This window comes from Stigmatopora nigra, chromosome 12 (genome assembly GCF_051989575.1).
Source record: "Stigmatopora nigra isolate UIUO_SnigA chromosome 12, RoL_Snig_1.1, whole genome shotgun sequence".
Taxonomy (NCBI): Eukaryota; Metazoa; Chordata; class Actinopteri; order Syngnathiformes; family Syngnathidae; genus Stigmatopora; species Stigmatopora nigra.
Window position 1 is genome coordinate 6,458,706 of NC_135519.1, and position 13,882 is coordinate 6,472,587.

Sequence of the window (13,882 nt, forward strand, 5' to 3'; positions counted from 1 at the left end):
GTGTTTTAAAGATGTATATAGTTGAGTTTGATTTATTTAATTAAGGAATAGTACATTATTGAACATAATATACATATTCATGTTAATGAACACATGCACATGTAAATATGTAAGAGTATAGACAAGCTAATTTCCATCTTTAGTCCCTTGTAAAGGATGAAGAAGTTATATGGATATTTTAATTAATTTTGTTTTAATTTTAACTCATCAAAAATGTTGGATGAAAAAACAACTTGGATAAACTTGGGAATATTCTTTTAAAATAGTTTAAGAGCAAAAATGTAGTATTTATTGTTATTTTTAATAATTTAATTATTACTAATACTACTATTACAATTTGAACACTTCCATTTGTGTTCATTCATTTTTTTAACTATTGCTAAATGTTCTTCTATTTTTATTCATTAAAAATATTTGAAAAATGCCTGAATTAAAGCAGGAAATCTTAATTTTACTATTTTACAAAATGTTTTGATATTCAAAAATGGGTAAAGCAATACAAAAAAATGTTTTTTTCTTTTTAATAAGAACCATAAGATCCTGGGCCTTGTTTTTGGGTTTTTTTTTAAAATTGGATTGCTTTCACTTTTGTTTAATATTAGACTTTTTTGGTGTGGAATATTTAATCATCGCTCGTATCAATTTCCTTGATATTTTATGGAATAGAGGCAGACAAACAGACAAACAAGAGGTGAAGATGCATTGAATTTATTGAGATTATGACCAAGAGTGTCGGTTTCAACAGTCGTAGAGCATGTTGATTCTCCTGATGTCCCAGTTAGAAAGGCCCTGCCTCTGGCCTATGGGGACTCTGTCATCGGGGATGGGGGTGATGGTGGCCCTCTCGTTGGTGCTGAAGTAATTTTTCCCATAGTGCATGATGGAGGAGTAGTCATACGGCGTGTTTAGGTTGTCGGTGTCCTTCTTGCGGAAGTTGTGGCCCAAATTCGGGTCGATGTTCTCCCAGTTGATCCGGATGTATTTGTCGCGGTCGCTCCTGTTCTGCTCGTGGTGGAAGCCCAGAACGTGGTTCAGCTCGTGCTGGATGATGCCGTGGTAGAGGCAGCTGTTGATATTTAGCGACAACACCTGCCTGCCGCCTTGCATTCCTAACAACGAGTAGCAACCGGCTTTGTTCTCCACGCTGATGTAGTCGGACTCACTGCGACGTGGCACGAAGCGCACGCAGGTGCTGCTGTGAAAGCCCGCCATGGCCATCTCGATCTTTCGTTTGGCCCGGCCTGTGAACTCTGGGCTCAGGACGTAAGGGACGGTCACTTGGCCTTTTGAGTTTTTGTTCCAGCGACACGTTTGGTACAAGCACTTCAAGGCGTTTCTGGTATAGGGAAGCAGAAGATCGCCTTCCATCAGGAGCTCGTCGGTATCGTTGTTGGTGGCAAGGACTCTGGTGGTGAGGTCCACCGTGTCATCGTTGTCGTCGTCTTCTACGAATTCGTCATCTTGGTAGGCTTGGGTGAAACCGAGCAGGACGAGCAGGAGCAGGTTAGCAAAGCGGCTCATCTTCATGGTGATGTCTTGTGAAGGTTTTGATGCAGTTTGCTGCAGTTTGGACTCTTTATAGTCAAATGTTTGGGTGTGGCTACAAAGGATTATGGGTTAGGTTCCTCATTGTAAGGCCTTTGTAAACCTGGATTCTAAATTTAACCCGTTTAGTAAATAATAGTTTGTAAGTGGTGTCAGGAAAGATAAATATTTCAAATTCCTGCTGTCTTAAGGACTCTTCCCGTAAATTGTGGAAAACATGGGTCAACTTCAGGCAACTTTCTGAAGACTATAGGGTAATTCCAGTTATTCCTGTGGAGGTCAAGCCACTCCCTGTGATCTTTTGGGTATTTCAAAATGGATTTGGAGATCTCTCACTGTGAAAACAGCCATAGTCAGTGATTGAAGCTTTATTTGAAATAGCACAAAGTTAGTCAATGACGATGTCATCCAACTGTGATGCTGCTACAATTCTGAAAACTGAAAAAAAAATCAATGTTACCATGACAGACAAAAGTTGTGTAAATAGTGTCAAGTGCTCCTGGAAAAAAATGCTATCGATCCTTTTTAAAAATACAAACATTCATGATTATAATGTACAAGGTGCATCTCTGAATATCAATCTAAATGCTGTTGCTGCCTAGAAAAGCATCTTTTTGTACAAATTTAAGTCTAAAAATGTAAACACTCAATTTTTTTGGCAGATTGGTTGGTTCACATCCGATAAAGACATGAGCGTACAAATATTTGCGGCTGATGGTGGAAAAAAATATGTTCTAATGCACATTCTGGATTGGTGGGCCATGGATGGTGCATGGATGGCTTGGTCATGCATGAAGTCCCATTCGAGCTTGAAATACATGCATTGACTCCATCCCAGGATTCTATTGAAATATAATAGAGGGATAAAAGTATCGGGACACGTTGGAATATTGAAAAATACTGAATTATTTCCCTTAAAAAGATTGTAAAAGCAATAAAGTTGTCACCTTCCAGAGGATTTTGAGGCGCGACTTCCTGAAGAATGTGTGTGTTTATACTCGTAATAGACCTCATTTGCATGGTTCATTCCATTCATTTTTTTAAACTATTAAATTAAGAACAGAAATATTTGGAGCCAGATATTTAGATGGAAGTATTCCTGTCATGTCATGAAATGAATGAAATTCCCAAATCTGATGCTGAGATTTTCTGGGGTGGAATTCATTTCGTCAATGAGTCAAAAAGTCAACTATGTCCAAGACGCACTTTCCCACCAATTAGTTCATCACTTGTTGACGTCCAATTCATTTGAGCTGGAAGGGTGGCAGTGAATGAACAATACTCAACAGCAACCAGAGTTAATAATGAAAATGGCAAAATTATTATCAAGAGTAGTGCAAAGTGAAATGAATCCTGATGACTTGAGACGTGGTAAAGATCACTATGGAGTTGCACATGTTATTTTTCAAAGGGTCTTTTTATGGAATAACCTTGCCCCAAAGATCCAAATGACACTCTTCCATTGATTTGAATTCTCAAGATCTTTACCAATTTTCACTTTGCTGCCTGCAAAATGTGTAAAGGGCAGAATTTTCAAAAAGGAAGGGTTACACAGTCATTTCTTCATCTGCTGACCAACACGTCCCGATACTTTTTCCAGTCCAAAAGAAAAAACGTGTCGCATCATAATGCGTGCTGTTCTCAAAATAGCATCAGTCGCTCAAGTCAATGACCAGATGCTCGTAAATCTGCGTCTTCCCTTTAAAACTGGAGGCCAGCAGGAACTGGCGGTTATCGATGGAAATGGGACAGAAGGCCCTGGGCGCTTGGATGTTGAGCTCCTGGAAGTGGGCCAACTCTCCCTTCTTGGCATCCCAGCGGTACACCTGAGTGAAGGAGTAGTCGCTGCCCAGGACGGCGTACTGCCAGGCGCCCACGGCGAAGGGCTGGAAAACCATGGAGCCGCGCGACGGCACCGTCTGCAGTTCTCGAAAGAGGGCGCCGTCCCAGCGCATGACCTTGGAGTCGCCGATGAAGCGCGTCAGGCAGAGGAAGAGCTCCGACTTGATCCGGAAGTGCTTGACGGCGTAGACGTCCTCCATCTCGGGGATGTCGGTGCGCCGCTCAAAAAGTTTGCCGCCTTTGTTCCACTGGTAGATGATGGGGCGCTGGGAGCTACTGGATAGGATCAGGTGGGGCTTGGAGGAGATCTCCAGGTACTCCACGTCAGTGTCGCGGTACCAGGGGTGAAGCGACTGATGCGAGTAGAAGCCGTTGCCGTTCCATTTGTAAACGGTGGTGGAGCCGGCTTTGGAGCTGTCGGCGATGGCGAAGAAGGACTCGCCGTCGATCAGGAAGGTCTCCACGTCGTTGGGTTTGCGGATCTTTAGGTTGTCGATGCCCTGCAGCTTGATGAACTTGTTGGCCGAGGTGTCGCGCTTGTAGATGTGCGAGCCGCCAAATAGCTGGGCCACGATGACGAAGAGTTGCTTGTCGATGACCAATGGTTTGCAGATTACCGTCGAGGTGCCTGGAGAGACAATTTTTTGGTTCATTTTATGTAGCAAGTCTGAGCCAATTGGTTGCTTTCTGGTGGCCGTCAAGTGGGTTGCAGGATCGGGTCAATGGAGTGCAATAAGGACCCTAGACATGGTTGATTTCATTGTTTTTTTGAAATATGTGGGGTCATATTGTACGGCACTAGCTAGTGTAGGCATTTGTTGTTTCTAAAGAGACTGTTTTTTTAACATATGGCAACAGCTGCTTGACAAACATCTTGCCGAAACGCCTAGATTTCCAGAACCAGATGTTCCATGCAGCACATTAGGGATTGATTTATTTCTCAGTCATCCTGATCCATTTCACTGACACAAGTAGATGGAGTAAACAGGGCTGACATCATCTCGCTACAATGCTCGTTCTATGTGTGTGGCATTTTCACCAGATGACGCCACTTCCAGTTACGAAGGAAAAGTTTAGCAAAGCACAAAGTGGGATGATTGCTACGGCCCTGCGGGGAGAAAAAAACGGCAAAATATCAGCTTTTCACTTACTGTCAATATCGTCAAAGTTCCGGAAGACCATCTCTACGTGATCCCACTCCATGAAGCTACACTTGCCGATGAAGGGTTGGGCAAAGACCACATACTGGTCTTCGCCAAAAGTGAAGGCCTCCACGGAAATGGATTCAAATTTGAGGGACTGGTATGACGCGAACTCTGGAAGAAGACAACAGTAAACAGATTGGATGAGCAAAGTGGACCTTTCGACTAATGTTCTCCAACAACTTAGTTGAAAAGGGTGGCATGTCTAATAGAATAGTTGGCACTTGGGCACCTGTGGTGATGCAGTCAAAGGCCTGAGGCTGGAGGTCATTGATCCTCTTGTCCTGCAGTGTAGATGGGCCTTTGCATTGAATCTGATCCACGGTGGCGTTGGTGCTGTGGATCCATTCCACCAACCACTTTAGCTTACAGTCGCAGGTGAAGCGATTCCCGCGCAGGTCTCTAAAAAAGACGCATCACAATTCAGCAATTTCAAATTTTTTTTCTGTTTTTATTGAGCAGTCCAAATTCTCGCCCTGGTTTTATCACTGATAGCAAACGTGATGTCGTTGTAGGATTTGGAGGCCGCTTCACAACAAGCTCATTGTTCATGTTTGCATAGTTTGGCTGATTATGTAACGCATTATGCAAGTGTATGAAAACAATTTAAAAAAAAAAAAGAAGAAGAGGTGATGCATCTTACACTTTGGTCAAGGCTTCCAAACCTTTGAACAAATCTTTGGGGAGGCTCTCAAGATTGTTGTACGCCAGACTCCTGTTGAAATACAAAAATAGCATGTCGTCAAGGAGTTTAAGGGCTCCTCATTACATTTTAACTACGTTGTGCAAGAGAACATCTCAGAGCAATTGCCAAAATCCATCTGCCGACCCACTTTAGGGTAACTCATACAGTAAATTAAATTAGTATATAAATTATGTTTGTTGTTTAAATCCAAATAATTGTGAAGTAAGTGAGAATGTATCTTTTAAAAATGTCGCCCCTAAAATAGACACCATGCTGCCATTATTTATTAATATCAAATTTGAACTAGAGCTGCACACTCTCTTTTTGACCTTTTGACCTCATAACTCTTCTCTTACATATGATAATAATTCCTATATTCATTCAAGATTTATCTTAAACTTAAAAAAACAATACAGTTTTCACTTCGCAGTAAAAAACAACAACAACAACAACAACAAAAAATGACTAATCCAAAGTAGAAAAAAATGACTGCTTATAGTCACTCTATTTTAATTAGACATAAAATCTCATTTTTTAAAATCATAGATTACAGACACCCTCTCATTTATTCATTAAAATCTTGTTTTAAAATAAGCGCCCTCTAAAATAGACACCCTACCTCAAGTATTCATCATAACCTAATTTAAAAAAGAAACATAAATAACAGGCACCCTCTCAATTATTCATTAAAATCTTGTTTTAAAAAAAGCGCCCCCTAAAATAGACACCCTACCTCAAGTATTCATCATAACCTCATTAAAAAAAAAAGACAGAACAAGGTCTACAACTGACATCCATCAAATGAGACTTACTATTTAAAGCCCAATATACTGCCCCCAAAAATGTGCACACTAAATGTCATACTCACAGATGCACCAATGTTTTCAGCCCTCGGAAGGCGTACGGCGACATGGAACGGATTTGGTTGTTTTCGATGAACCTCAGAGGAAAAAAATCAACCAGCTCCGGTCAGGAAAAAGCGTCCCAGCGCCTTTCCAACTCGGGCTCGAGAGCACTCACAGATACTCCAGATGCGGGAGGCCCAGGAAGGCGTCTTCGTCTAAAGACTCCAAGTTGTTGGCTGTAAACAGACTGCCGAGTCGCATATGGACCCGGTTAATCCTTGACGGAGCTAGACGTCCAATCCGTTTGGTCCAAGAGGGGGTGGGCGACCATTCTACCACGGCCACCGGCCCCCTACCGGACCGAACAGATCGGACGACTAGATCGAAGATGTGCTGGACTTACAGGAGATGCAGGGCGGGTGTATGGATGAAGCTCTCCTTGGGGATTTCCGTGAATTCCGACTTGACGAAAGACCTGAAGAAAAACACTGCAATGAAGAAGAAGAAGGGGGTGAAAAAGAGCGGAGGTCCCTCGGCCTCACAGCGAAATGACGTCTGGCGGGAAAGCTCTGGGGATGAGGCCGGCGCTCTCGCACAACGCGTTGTCTTTGGTGCACGTGCAGGACGCGGGGCAGCGCGGTTGCTTCAGCCGCCTGCCGTCGGCGGGCCCCGCGCACGCCAGCGCGAGCGCCAGCAGCCACACGGACGCCATCCTCCTCCGGACCATCCTCGGCGGCGAGGATGGAAGGGGGAGAAAGGGGGAGAATAAAAACGGGGAGATCAGACGCGCGGAAGCAGGTGGGGGATCCCGGCGGGAGCAGACGGAGCTCGCATCTCCATCCGAGGGAAAACCACGCCTTGCGCTGAGAGGGGGAGGAAGAGGAGCAGGATGAAGAAGAGAGAAGAGGAGGAGGAGGTGGTGGTGGTGTGAGATCTGTGGTGAATCAGCTGGGGAAAATGTCGTTTTTTTTACTGCTGCGTACACATTCAGGACTTGGACTTGTGTTTCTTGTGTTCTTCATTTGTGAGGAAAACATTTCCCAAATTGTATATTATATGTCTCTATATAATATTTACAGATTTATCTTTATCAAATATTTGCTTAAATAGGTCTTCTTTCATATGGTATCACTCTAGCAAAAATACAACTTTTGACCTAAAGTACAAATGTCTTAATTCATGTAAACACCAATGTCAATTGCACAAACCTAGAACCACAAAAATATCAATCAAATATTTTTCAAATTGAACAATTTAAATTCAGTGATCAGACCTTTTGTAAATCTTTTTTATGTATATTTTGCTCTTTTTATACTTGGCATTATACATTGTGTTCTGGTTGAGTGGATTGAACTGTCCTACTTCAAAACTTCCATGTTGATACCAACTTACTGTATTGACATTTAAATTGATGGATAACAATATGGAAAAGTAAAATGTAATTTACTCTAAAGCTGCGACTTCCTTCCCTAAGAAGAATGAGCAATGACCATTTTTGTTTCCATGACAACTAATGGACTCGACCGCCTTCTGTGTCAGCGGGGGCGTGTTAAAAGCCCCCTGCCATAGTGACAGCTGGCATGCCTGGGTGGAATGGAAAAAAAATCAAAAAAATAAAACTATAAACAAAGAACAGGTTAATCTTGACTCATTGGCGATTCACGACAATTTGGGGATATGCTTTGTATCCAAAGTGTTCCCACGAGGAGAGGAAAAGTAGCATGCGTAGTTTTCCCGATGGAAAACACTGGGCACGATTGTGGCGCCGTGACAAGACGGCGCTTGACAGGGCCATGCACAAAAGAATACACTGTGTCCACCCAACCGATGGAATCTTGTTGTTTCGAGATGATTATCAAAAGAAAAATGGATTGACTCTCCATTTTTTTCTCCCCCTACCAGTACTGGGTACTAATTTAACTCATTGGCTGCCAATGACGAATCTAGTTACATAGTCCATTTTTGTCTGGGAGATAGAATTATCTCATAGAAAAAAATAGGGTGAAAAAGATTCATTCATTTCTATTATTATGATCTATATCAATAATAATCATCACGTAGCTATCTTCTGCAGTGGCCACTATCCCCAAAGGAATTAATAATGGCAGCCAATGACTTGGATGAGTGCCCTATGATTTATTAAATATACACTAGTGCTAGCATGATTTGACAAAATAGACTTTATTTACATATTTGGTGCTCCACACAATCTATTATACATAAAGTAAGTGCTATTTAAAGCTACTGTACATGACAAAAGCTCAAACCACCTAAAAAATCCAATAGAGTTTAAGCTTTTCCAGCAGAAGACATTATTAAAGCAAAGAAAACTGACATGTAAATGCTATCATAATTCTTGGCAGTAAATAAATAGTATCTAGAAATGTCCTATATTTAGCATGGCAATATAAATCACAGTGTCACATTTTCCATTATTCATTTGTCCTTCCCTGTTAAAATGGTTTGGAGATATATGGCCATTAATGTTACTTTTTGGGGGGTCATTTGAAATGCATGTTTTGTTGCCACTTAACAGATGACGCATGTCTTGGACTTGCCAGTCGCGCCTGGAAAACATAAATAAGAAATATATTTTGAATGAGCTCATTAACAACAACAAAAAAAGTCCCAGCTTATTCACCCTGCTCTCCTCCTCCTTCTTCCAGTTTCTTCTCATCTTGGATGGCCTTCATCTTGGCTTCATGGACGTCGGCAAGCGCTTTCCACTCCCCGCGGTTGTTGTTGAGACCCGCAAACATGGGGCTGATCTCAGCGTGGAACCGCGAAAATTCCTTTCAAAAGCCCCACAAAGAAATCACAAAGTGCAACTGGATACATGTAAGTGTTGTGCATATTATTTTTAAAGTATCTCTTTACCTTGTACACGAAAGAACAGACAAAATCGATGAAGCCACATTGCATCTTGGGTAGCTCGTCGGCGTGATTTCGATCCATCATTGGCTGATGGAGAAAGTGGTTGATTAGTTTCTTTTTTAATTGATTTGGAAATGTTTTGTAACGCTACTTCTGAGAGAAAGGAAAATATTTACCGTGTTTGAATTCATATTTATTTATAGCATTGATATTATTTAATATTTATAGTTTTTTCTCCTCTTTTTGGTTTGTTTAATCAAACAAAGTATATATATATATATATACAATGAATTAATTTTTGGTTAATTTTGTGTTTTAAAGTAAAAATAGATGAAAGAAAGGATATTTAAAATCTAAAATATCGGGTTTCTTATTATAAAATATAGAATACAAAATATATCATAAAAAAGACTAGTTTTTCCCAAAAATTAAGAAATTCAAATGAATACAACAGAATAATATACTCTTTTCTTCCCTAGTGTTTTAATAGAATCATAAAGCTATTTTTAGGTGAAAGAATAAATGGAGAATATTTGCTTGTTACTCTTAATGAATGAAAAATGAAAAAGCGCATATTTGCTTGTTCAAAAAAGTCTTACAATGGGTTGCTGGTCTAAGACGGTTCTCTCCAGATCTCCCTGCTCCCAAAATTCTGCCGCCACCATCAAAGCCACCTTAAAAACAGTGAGGATTCTAGAACCTGCAAACTTACAAGCCAGGAAAGAGGGACGGGAATTCACCTTACTCTGGACCTCCCACGGCTTAGTGATAGCCGACAGATCGCACGCCGTCATCATCATCGCCCTGGAAAAAAAACATGCCAAATTTCTATTTATATTGATATTTAGCTGATTGTTTGTCAGGTTTTTGGATCTGTCAAGAGTTTACATGATAATCTCCTTCCTGGTTGGGTTGTTGGAGATGTGGTTGATTTTGTCCTTCTCGTCTGGAATGGCCTCCATGGAATCCACAATCTTCTGGAACATTGTTCTCTTCCTAGACCAGGAGAAAAGTGGTCAGAAGGCCAAGAGTGGTCTTTTGCGTCATTGTCCATTTACTTGAAGTAGAGAGCGAGATCGGTTGCGATGATGCAGACTTCGAACAGATGCTGCACCGTCTCAAATTGGCGCTTTTGTAGGTTTTGGAAGATGTTCAAGTTCTGGAAGGGAGAACGAGATCAGAAGGTCGCCCCGGAAAGGTTTCAGTTTTTCAGCGCCCACCTCGTCCTCCATCAGCGTCTTGCTGTACTCCAGGTGGTGGCGCTCCATCACCGAGCTGCTGTGAAGTTTGGCCAGTGGGGAAGCACTCCTGCGAGAGGACACCATCAATTCCAGGTACCGTCGAGACCGAGAAGTCTCCTCCTTTCCTCCTTACTTTGTCTGGTAGAGGTTGTTGGTCCCCCTGTGGTCAATGTCGTGGCAGAAGCCGGCGGCTACCATGGCAAAAGCCTCCAGATCCGAGTAGTACTTCTTCAGCGTTCCCGTCTGGGGGAAAAGCCAGCCGAGGTCGGCTCGGGTGACAAAATGTGGGAAGGCTGGCGTCCTACTCACCAGCAGGAGTGTGAACATGGTTTGTCCCACATTGAAGCCGTGCCTCCAGTTGTGGTAGGTGATGTGGCGGTAACCTCTGCAAACCGTGTACATCCATCGCGTCAAGATCTGCGTAAAGCAGGTGATGTTGAAGACTGGCTTGCAACCAGGTGACCAAAAATGAAGGTTTTCTAGCTGATTCCACCTCTGCCGGGACTTTAAACTTCTCCACCACCCCGAGCTCAAAGAAGCAGCGGATCCCGCACTTGACCAGATCCAACTCGGACAGCGGGAAGTCGCTGAAGCTGAACTCGCGAAGATCCACCGTCTTGGATTCGGGGATATTGGCTCTCTGCAACACATGATGGTGTTACAACCGCTCTTACATTTAGTCCCGTCCATTGCAATTAATGTCAGCCAATGAGGGGGAGTTGATGGGTTTGTTGAGTTGGACTTTTGTAAGCACTAAAATCAGCTCTTAGATTGGTTCAAAGACTGAGTTCAATGGACCCACCAGTAGCTTGTACATCTCCTTCTGGTCGCAGTCCTCCGGCGCAGAGCCAAACTTTTCTTGCGTGTTCTACGCAGGTGAAGAAGAGTGCGGGTGTCAGTCTTGCCAGGGCTAAACCCAAGAGACGGAGTCTTACCAAAATGCTCTGCACTTCTGCAGGCGTGGCTTTAGTTTGGTACATGAGCATTTCCTGCGCCACGTCTTTACCCCACTCAGTGCGGTTGAGTTTGTCGTACGTGTCGCTGTTCAGGGTGGACCAACCCAGGAACTGGGTCAGGGCCTACAAAGACAATGGAATAAAATGGCGCCGGATGGACCCCAGACGTGTCGGCTGCCCACGCACTTCTGCAACTTGCTCATCGTTTTCATCAAAGGGTTTGCCGTCACGTCTGTTGAAGAAGGTTGCCACGCCCACAATTTCTTCCCTTTTGTTGACGATGGGGAGCGAGAGGACGTTCTTGATTTTCCAGCCGTTCTCATCCACCGCTTCTTTCTGAATGGTCGTACAAATGACTTTACTTTGGGATGAAAAATCATTTGACTTGAAAGTAGACATCCATTTGATATGTATTGTTCATAGGTTTATACTTTGATTTTGTGAAACTTAAATATGTACATGTATAGTTTATTATTATTATGCCAATTCTTGTATTTTTTAAAATCCAAAAATAATCGCCCCCCCCCAAAAAAATATTTATATATTTGTGCTTGTGTAAGAGAATGATGTCACCTGAAATGCGAAATATTCGTCCGCCCCAGCGTTCATCATATTGCAAATCTAAAAAAACACAAGTCAATCCATCAAAATGACAATTCAAGCCCATGATTTCAATGCAAAAGCGTATAACTTACAAATCCATTCTCTGCCACATAGCTGGGCAGTCCGCTAACCAGGGCCCAGTGATCGGCGGGGGGGCCACTGTCAAGCCACCCACAAATAGAATCAAGTCGCGGCATACTACGGGTAACTTTGTCGGATGGCAATCTACTTACGGAATGACTTTAATTTCCTCTTTGTCTTCCAGAAGGTAGTCAATGATCTTGTAGAAGTTGATTTCCTTTTTTTTATGAAGAAAAAAATTTTTATTTGTGCAACTAATTGGCTGCCATATACATTCTCACTGGGAAGGGGTGAATAAAAAAACTTTTATAGTGGCAATTTTGAAAAATATTTTAATGTATTTCCATTTTCAAGTTTCAACTTACTCTTCCATCAGGTGTTTTGGGACCTTTGTATGCTTCCTGTTCCCCAAGTTTGATGGCCCACTCGTCAAAAAACTCCTACAGGTAAAAAAATATTAATTATAAGCAAAATAAGACAATTTCATTGCAAGTTAATGCTAAAAAAATAGTTCCCTCACTTTGTCTTTGGTCATATCCAGGAGCCCCACCGAGTACCTCTCGCACTTGATGTAAGTCCTGACCGTGTAGAGGGCTTTGTGAAACTGCCGCTCGATGTCCGTCAGCTCCTCAAAGACTTTGCTGGCCGACCACAGCAGAACCTAAAGCCGACGGAAGCGTCTTTAAGGTAGGCACGTTTCACTTTTGTCGGGCGGGTGGGCTTTGAGGGATTATGTACCTGGCTTCGCCTGGACTCCACGTCCCACATGTAGGCCGTGTGCGCTTGCAGGGCCACCACCGCCGCAAAATTGACGTATTTAGTGAAGAGCTGAAAAGCGGAAATGTTCCACCATCATTATAATTTGGGAGGGAGGGCTATGTTTTTCAGTTTCATAATATATAGAAGCAATATTTCAATTTCGATCATCAAATAATCAATCATAAAAAGTGAAAATATGCCAAAAAATTTATTTAAAAATTTCCATTTGCAATCTGATTAATATTTTTTACCATGTTTTTTCTTAACTAGAGAGATGGGAATTCATAATGCATCATATTATCATTATTTCCTAAAAAACATTTAAATATTCAACCTTTTTATGGTAAAGAGGCAAACATTTTTGCCATCAATTTCTCTGGAAGGCCATTGTTGATCTCTTACCTCCTGATCACTTTTGGAGAAGGCGTCGGCACCCTGCCTGTTGAGCGCCATGATGACGCCAATGGGCTCCTTCCCACTCATAATGGGGGCCGTCAGCATGCATTTTGTACTATATTTAGTCTGTTTATCCACAAAGTCGCTAAAATGCGAGTCCTGCGAGCACAGACGCCAGATTAAAAAAAAAAACACCCCAAACAACTGCGTATGGCGCCAACTCACCTTCTTGACGTCGGCGATATTCTGCGGCTTCTTAGAGTGCGCCGTCCACCCGACAATCCCCATATCGGTGGGAAAAACAATCTCCGCGTTGGGGTCCACCAAATTCTGGTCGAAGGTGGAATTGTGTGTGATGTCGAAGAGCACCGTGGACAGCTCGGGGGTGCCGTTTCGTGCCCGGTAGCCAAAGTAGCTGCAGCGGTCGGCATGGACTAATAGCGCGATCCTCTGGAGGATTTTGTGGAGGCATTTCTCAAGTGGGCCGGGGCCTTGAAGTTCCTTGACCAGTTCCAACACAAATCGAGCCTCTTGGACGGCGGTGGCCTCGTTGAACGAGGACGCGCCGTCCACCTGGACTTGATTGTCAAAAGCGGCGGCGATGACCTCCGCTTTGACCTTTTTGTCATAGTACTCCTTGGCAAACTGCAGGTTGTTGTCCAGGAACTTCTCCACGGTGTCTTTGTCTGACATGTTGAGGGCCTAGAGTCTGGAAGGGCGCTTCACGTGGCGGTGGTACGACTCCCGCGACTGAGGCGTTGTTCTGAACAGAAGGCACCTGCTGGCTTACTGGGTAAGGGGATCCCGGCGACCGCCTACCATGGTGACGCAAGCTACGTAAAGCCCATGAGGG

At 42.9% G+C, this 13,882-nt stretch overlaps 3 protein-coding genes across 3 annotated transcripts; all 3 read right to left on the minus strand.

Annotated features, from left to right (window-relative positions):
- Positions 1 to 738: 738 nt before the first annotated feature.
- Positions 739 to 1,756, minus strand: LOC144205328 (high choriolytic enzyme 1-like). The gene has a single exon (XM_077729634.1). The coding sequence runs from the start codon at positions 1,525 to 1,527 to the stop codon at positions 739 to 741; it is 789 nt and encodes a 262-aa protein (XP_077585760.1). The 5' UTR covers positions 1,528 to 1,756.
- Positions 1,757 to 1,898: 142 nt separating this feature from the next.
- Positions 1,899 to 7,019, minus strand: LOC144205327 (leucine-rich glioma-inactivated protein 1-like). The gene is made up of 8 exons (XM_077729633.1): positions 6,662 to 7,019; positions 6,523 to 6,594; positions 6,295 to 6,366; positions 6,143 to 6,214; positions 5,233 to 5,304; positions 4,822 to 4,991; positions 4,539 to 4,703; positions 1,899 to 4,015 (listed from the first exon to the last, which is right to left on the minus strand). The coding sequence occupies exons 1-8, from the start codon at positions 6,844 to 6,846 to the stop codon at positions 3,198 to 3,200; spliced, it is 1,626 nt and encodes a 541-aa protein (XP_077585759.1). The 5' UTR covers positions 6,847 to 7,019; the 3' UTR covers positions 1,899 to 3,197.
- A 1,629-nt stretch (positions 7,020 to 8,648) lies between these two features.
- On the minus strand, positions 8,649 to 13,722 carry LOC144205093 (cone cGMP-specific 3',5'-cyclic phosphodiesterase subunit alpha'-like). The gene is made up of 22 exons (XM_077729175.1): positions 13,255 to 13,722; positions 13,036 to 13,188; positions 12,613 to 12,702; positions 12,395 to 12,535; positions 12,240 to 12,314; positions 12,027 to 12,091; positions 11,886 to 11,952; positions 11,764 to 11,811; positions 11,377 to 11,526; positions 11,170 to 11,313; positions 11,037 to 11,102; positions 10,728 to 10,874; positions 10,544 to 10,651; positions 10,368 to 10,477; positions 10,214 to 10,301; positions 10,052 to 10,152; positions 9,882 to 9,989; positions 9,734 to 9,797; positions 9,593 to 9,667; positions 8,997 to 9,080; positions 8,761 to 8,911; positions 8,649 to 8,686 (listed from the first exon to the last, which is right to left on the minus strand). The coding sequence occupies exons 1-22, from the start codon at positions 13,720 to 13,722 to the stop codon at positions 8,649 to 8,651; spliced, it is 2,541 nt and encodes an 846-aa protein (XP_077585301.1).
- Positions 13,723 to 13,882: the final 160 nt, after the last annotated feature.

Coding starts and splice junctions, on each gene's coding strand:
- LOC144205093 (XM_077729175.1), bottom strand. CDS start 13,722: ATGTCAGACAAAGACACCGTGGAGAAGTTCCTGGACAACAACCTGCAG. Junction 11,527..11,763: donor ACGAATATTTCGCATTTCAG/GTGACATCATTC, acceptor ACGACCATTCAG/AAAGAAGCGGTGGATGAGAA. Junction 8,687..8,760: donor AGAAGGAGGAGGAGAGCAGG/GTGAATAAGCTG, acceptor TATGTTTTCCAG/GCGCGACTGGCAAGTCCAAG.
- LOC144205328 (XM_077729634.1), bottom strand. CDS start 1,527: ATGAAGATGAGCCGCTTTGCTAACCTGCTCCTGCTCGTCCTGCTCGGT.
- LOC144205327 (XM_077729633.1), bottom strand. CDS start 6,846: ATGGTCCGGAGGAGGATGGCGTCCGTGTGGCTGCTGGCGCTCGCGCTG. Junction 4,704..4,821: donor CTTTGACTGCATCACCACAG/GTGCCCAAGTGC, acceptor GTCTTCTTCCAG/AGTTCGCGTCATACCAGTCC. Junction 4,016..4,538: donor GAACTTTGACGATATTGACA/GTAAGTGAAAAG, acceptor TTGTCTCTCCAG/GCACCTCGACGGTAATCTGC.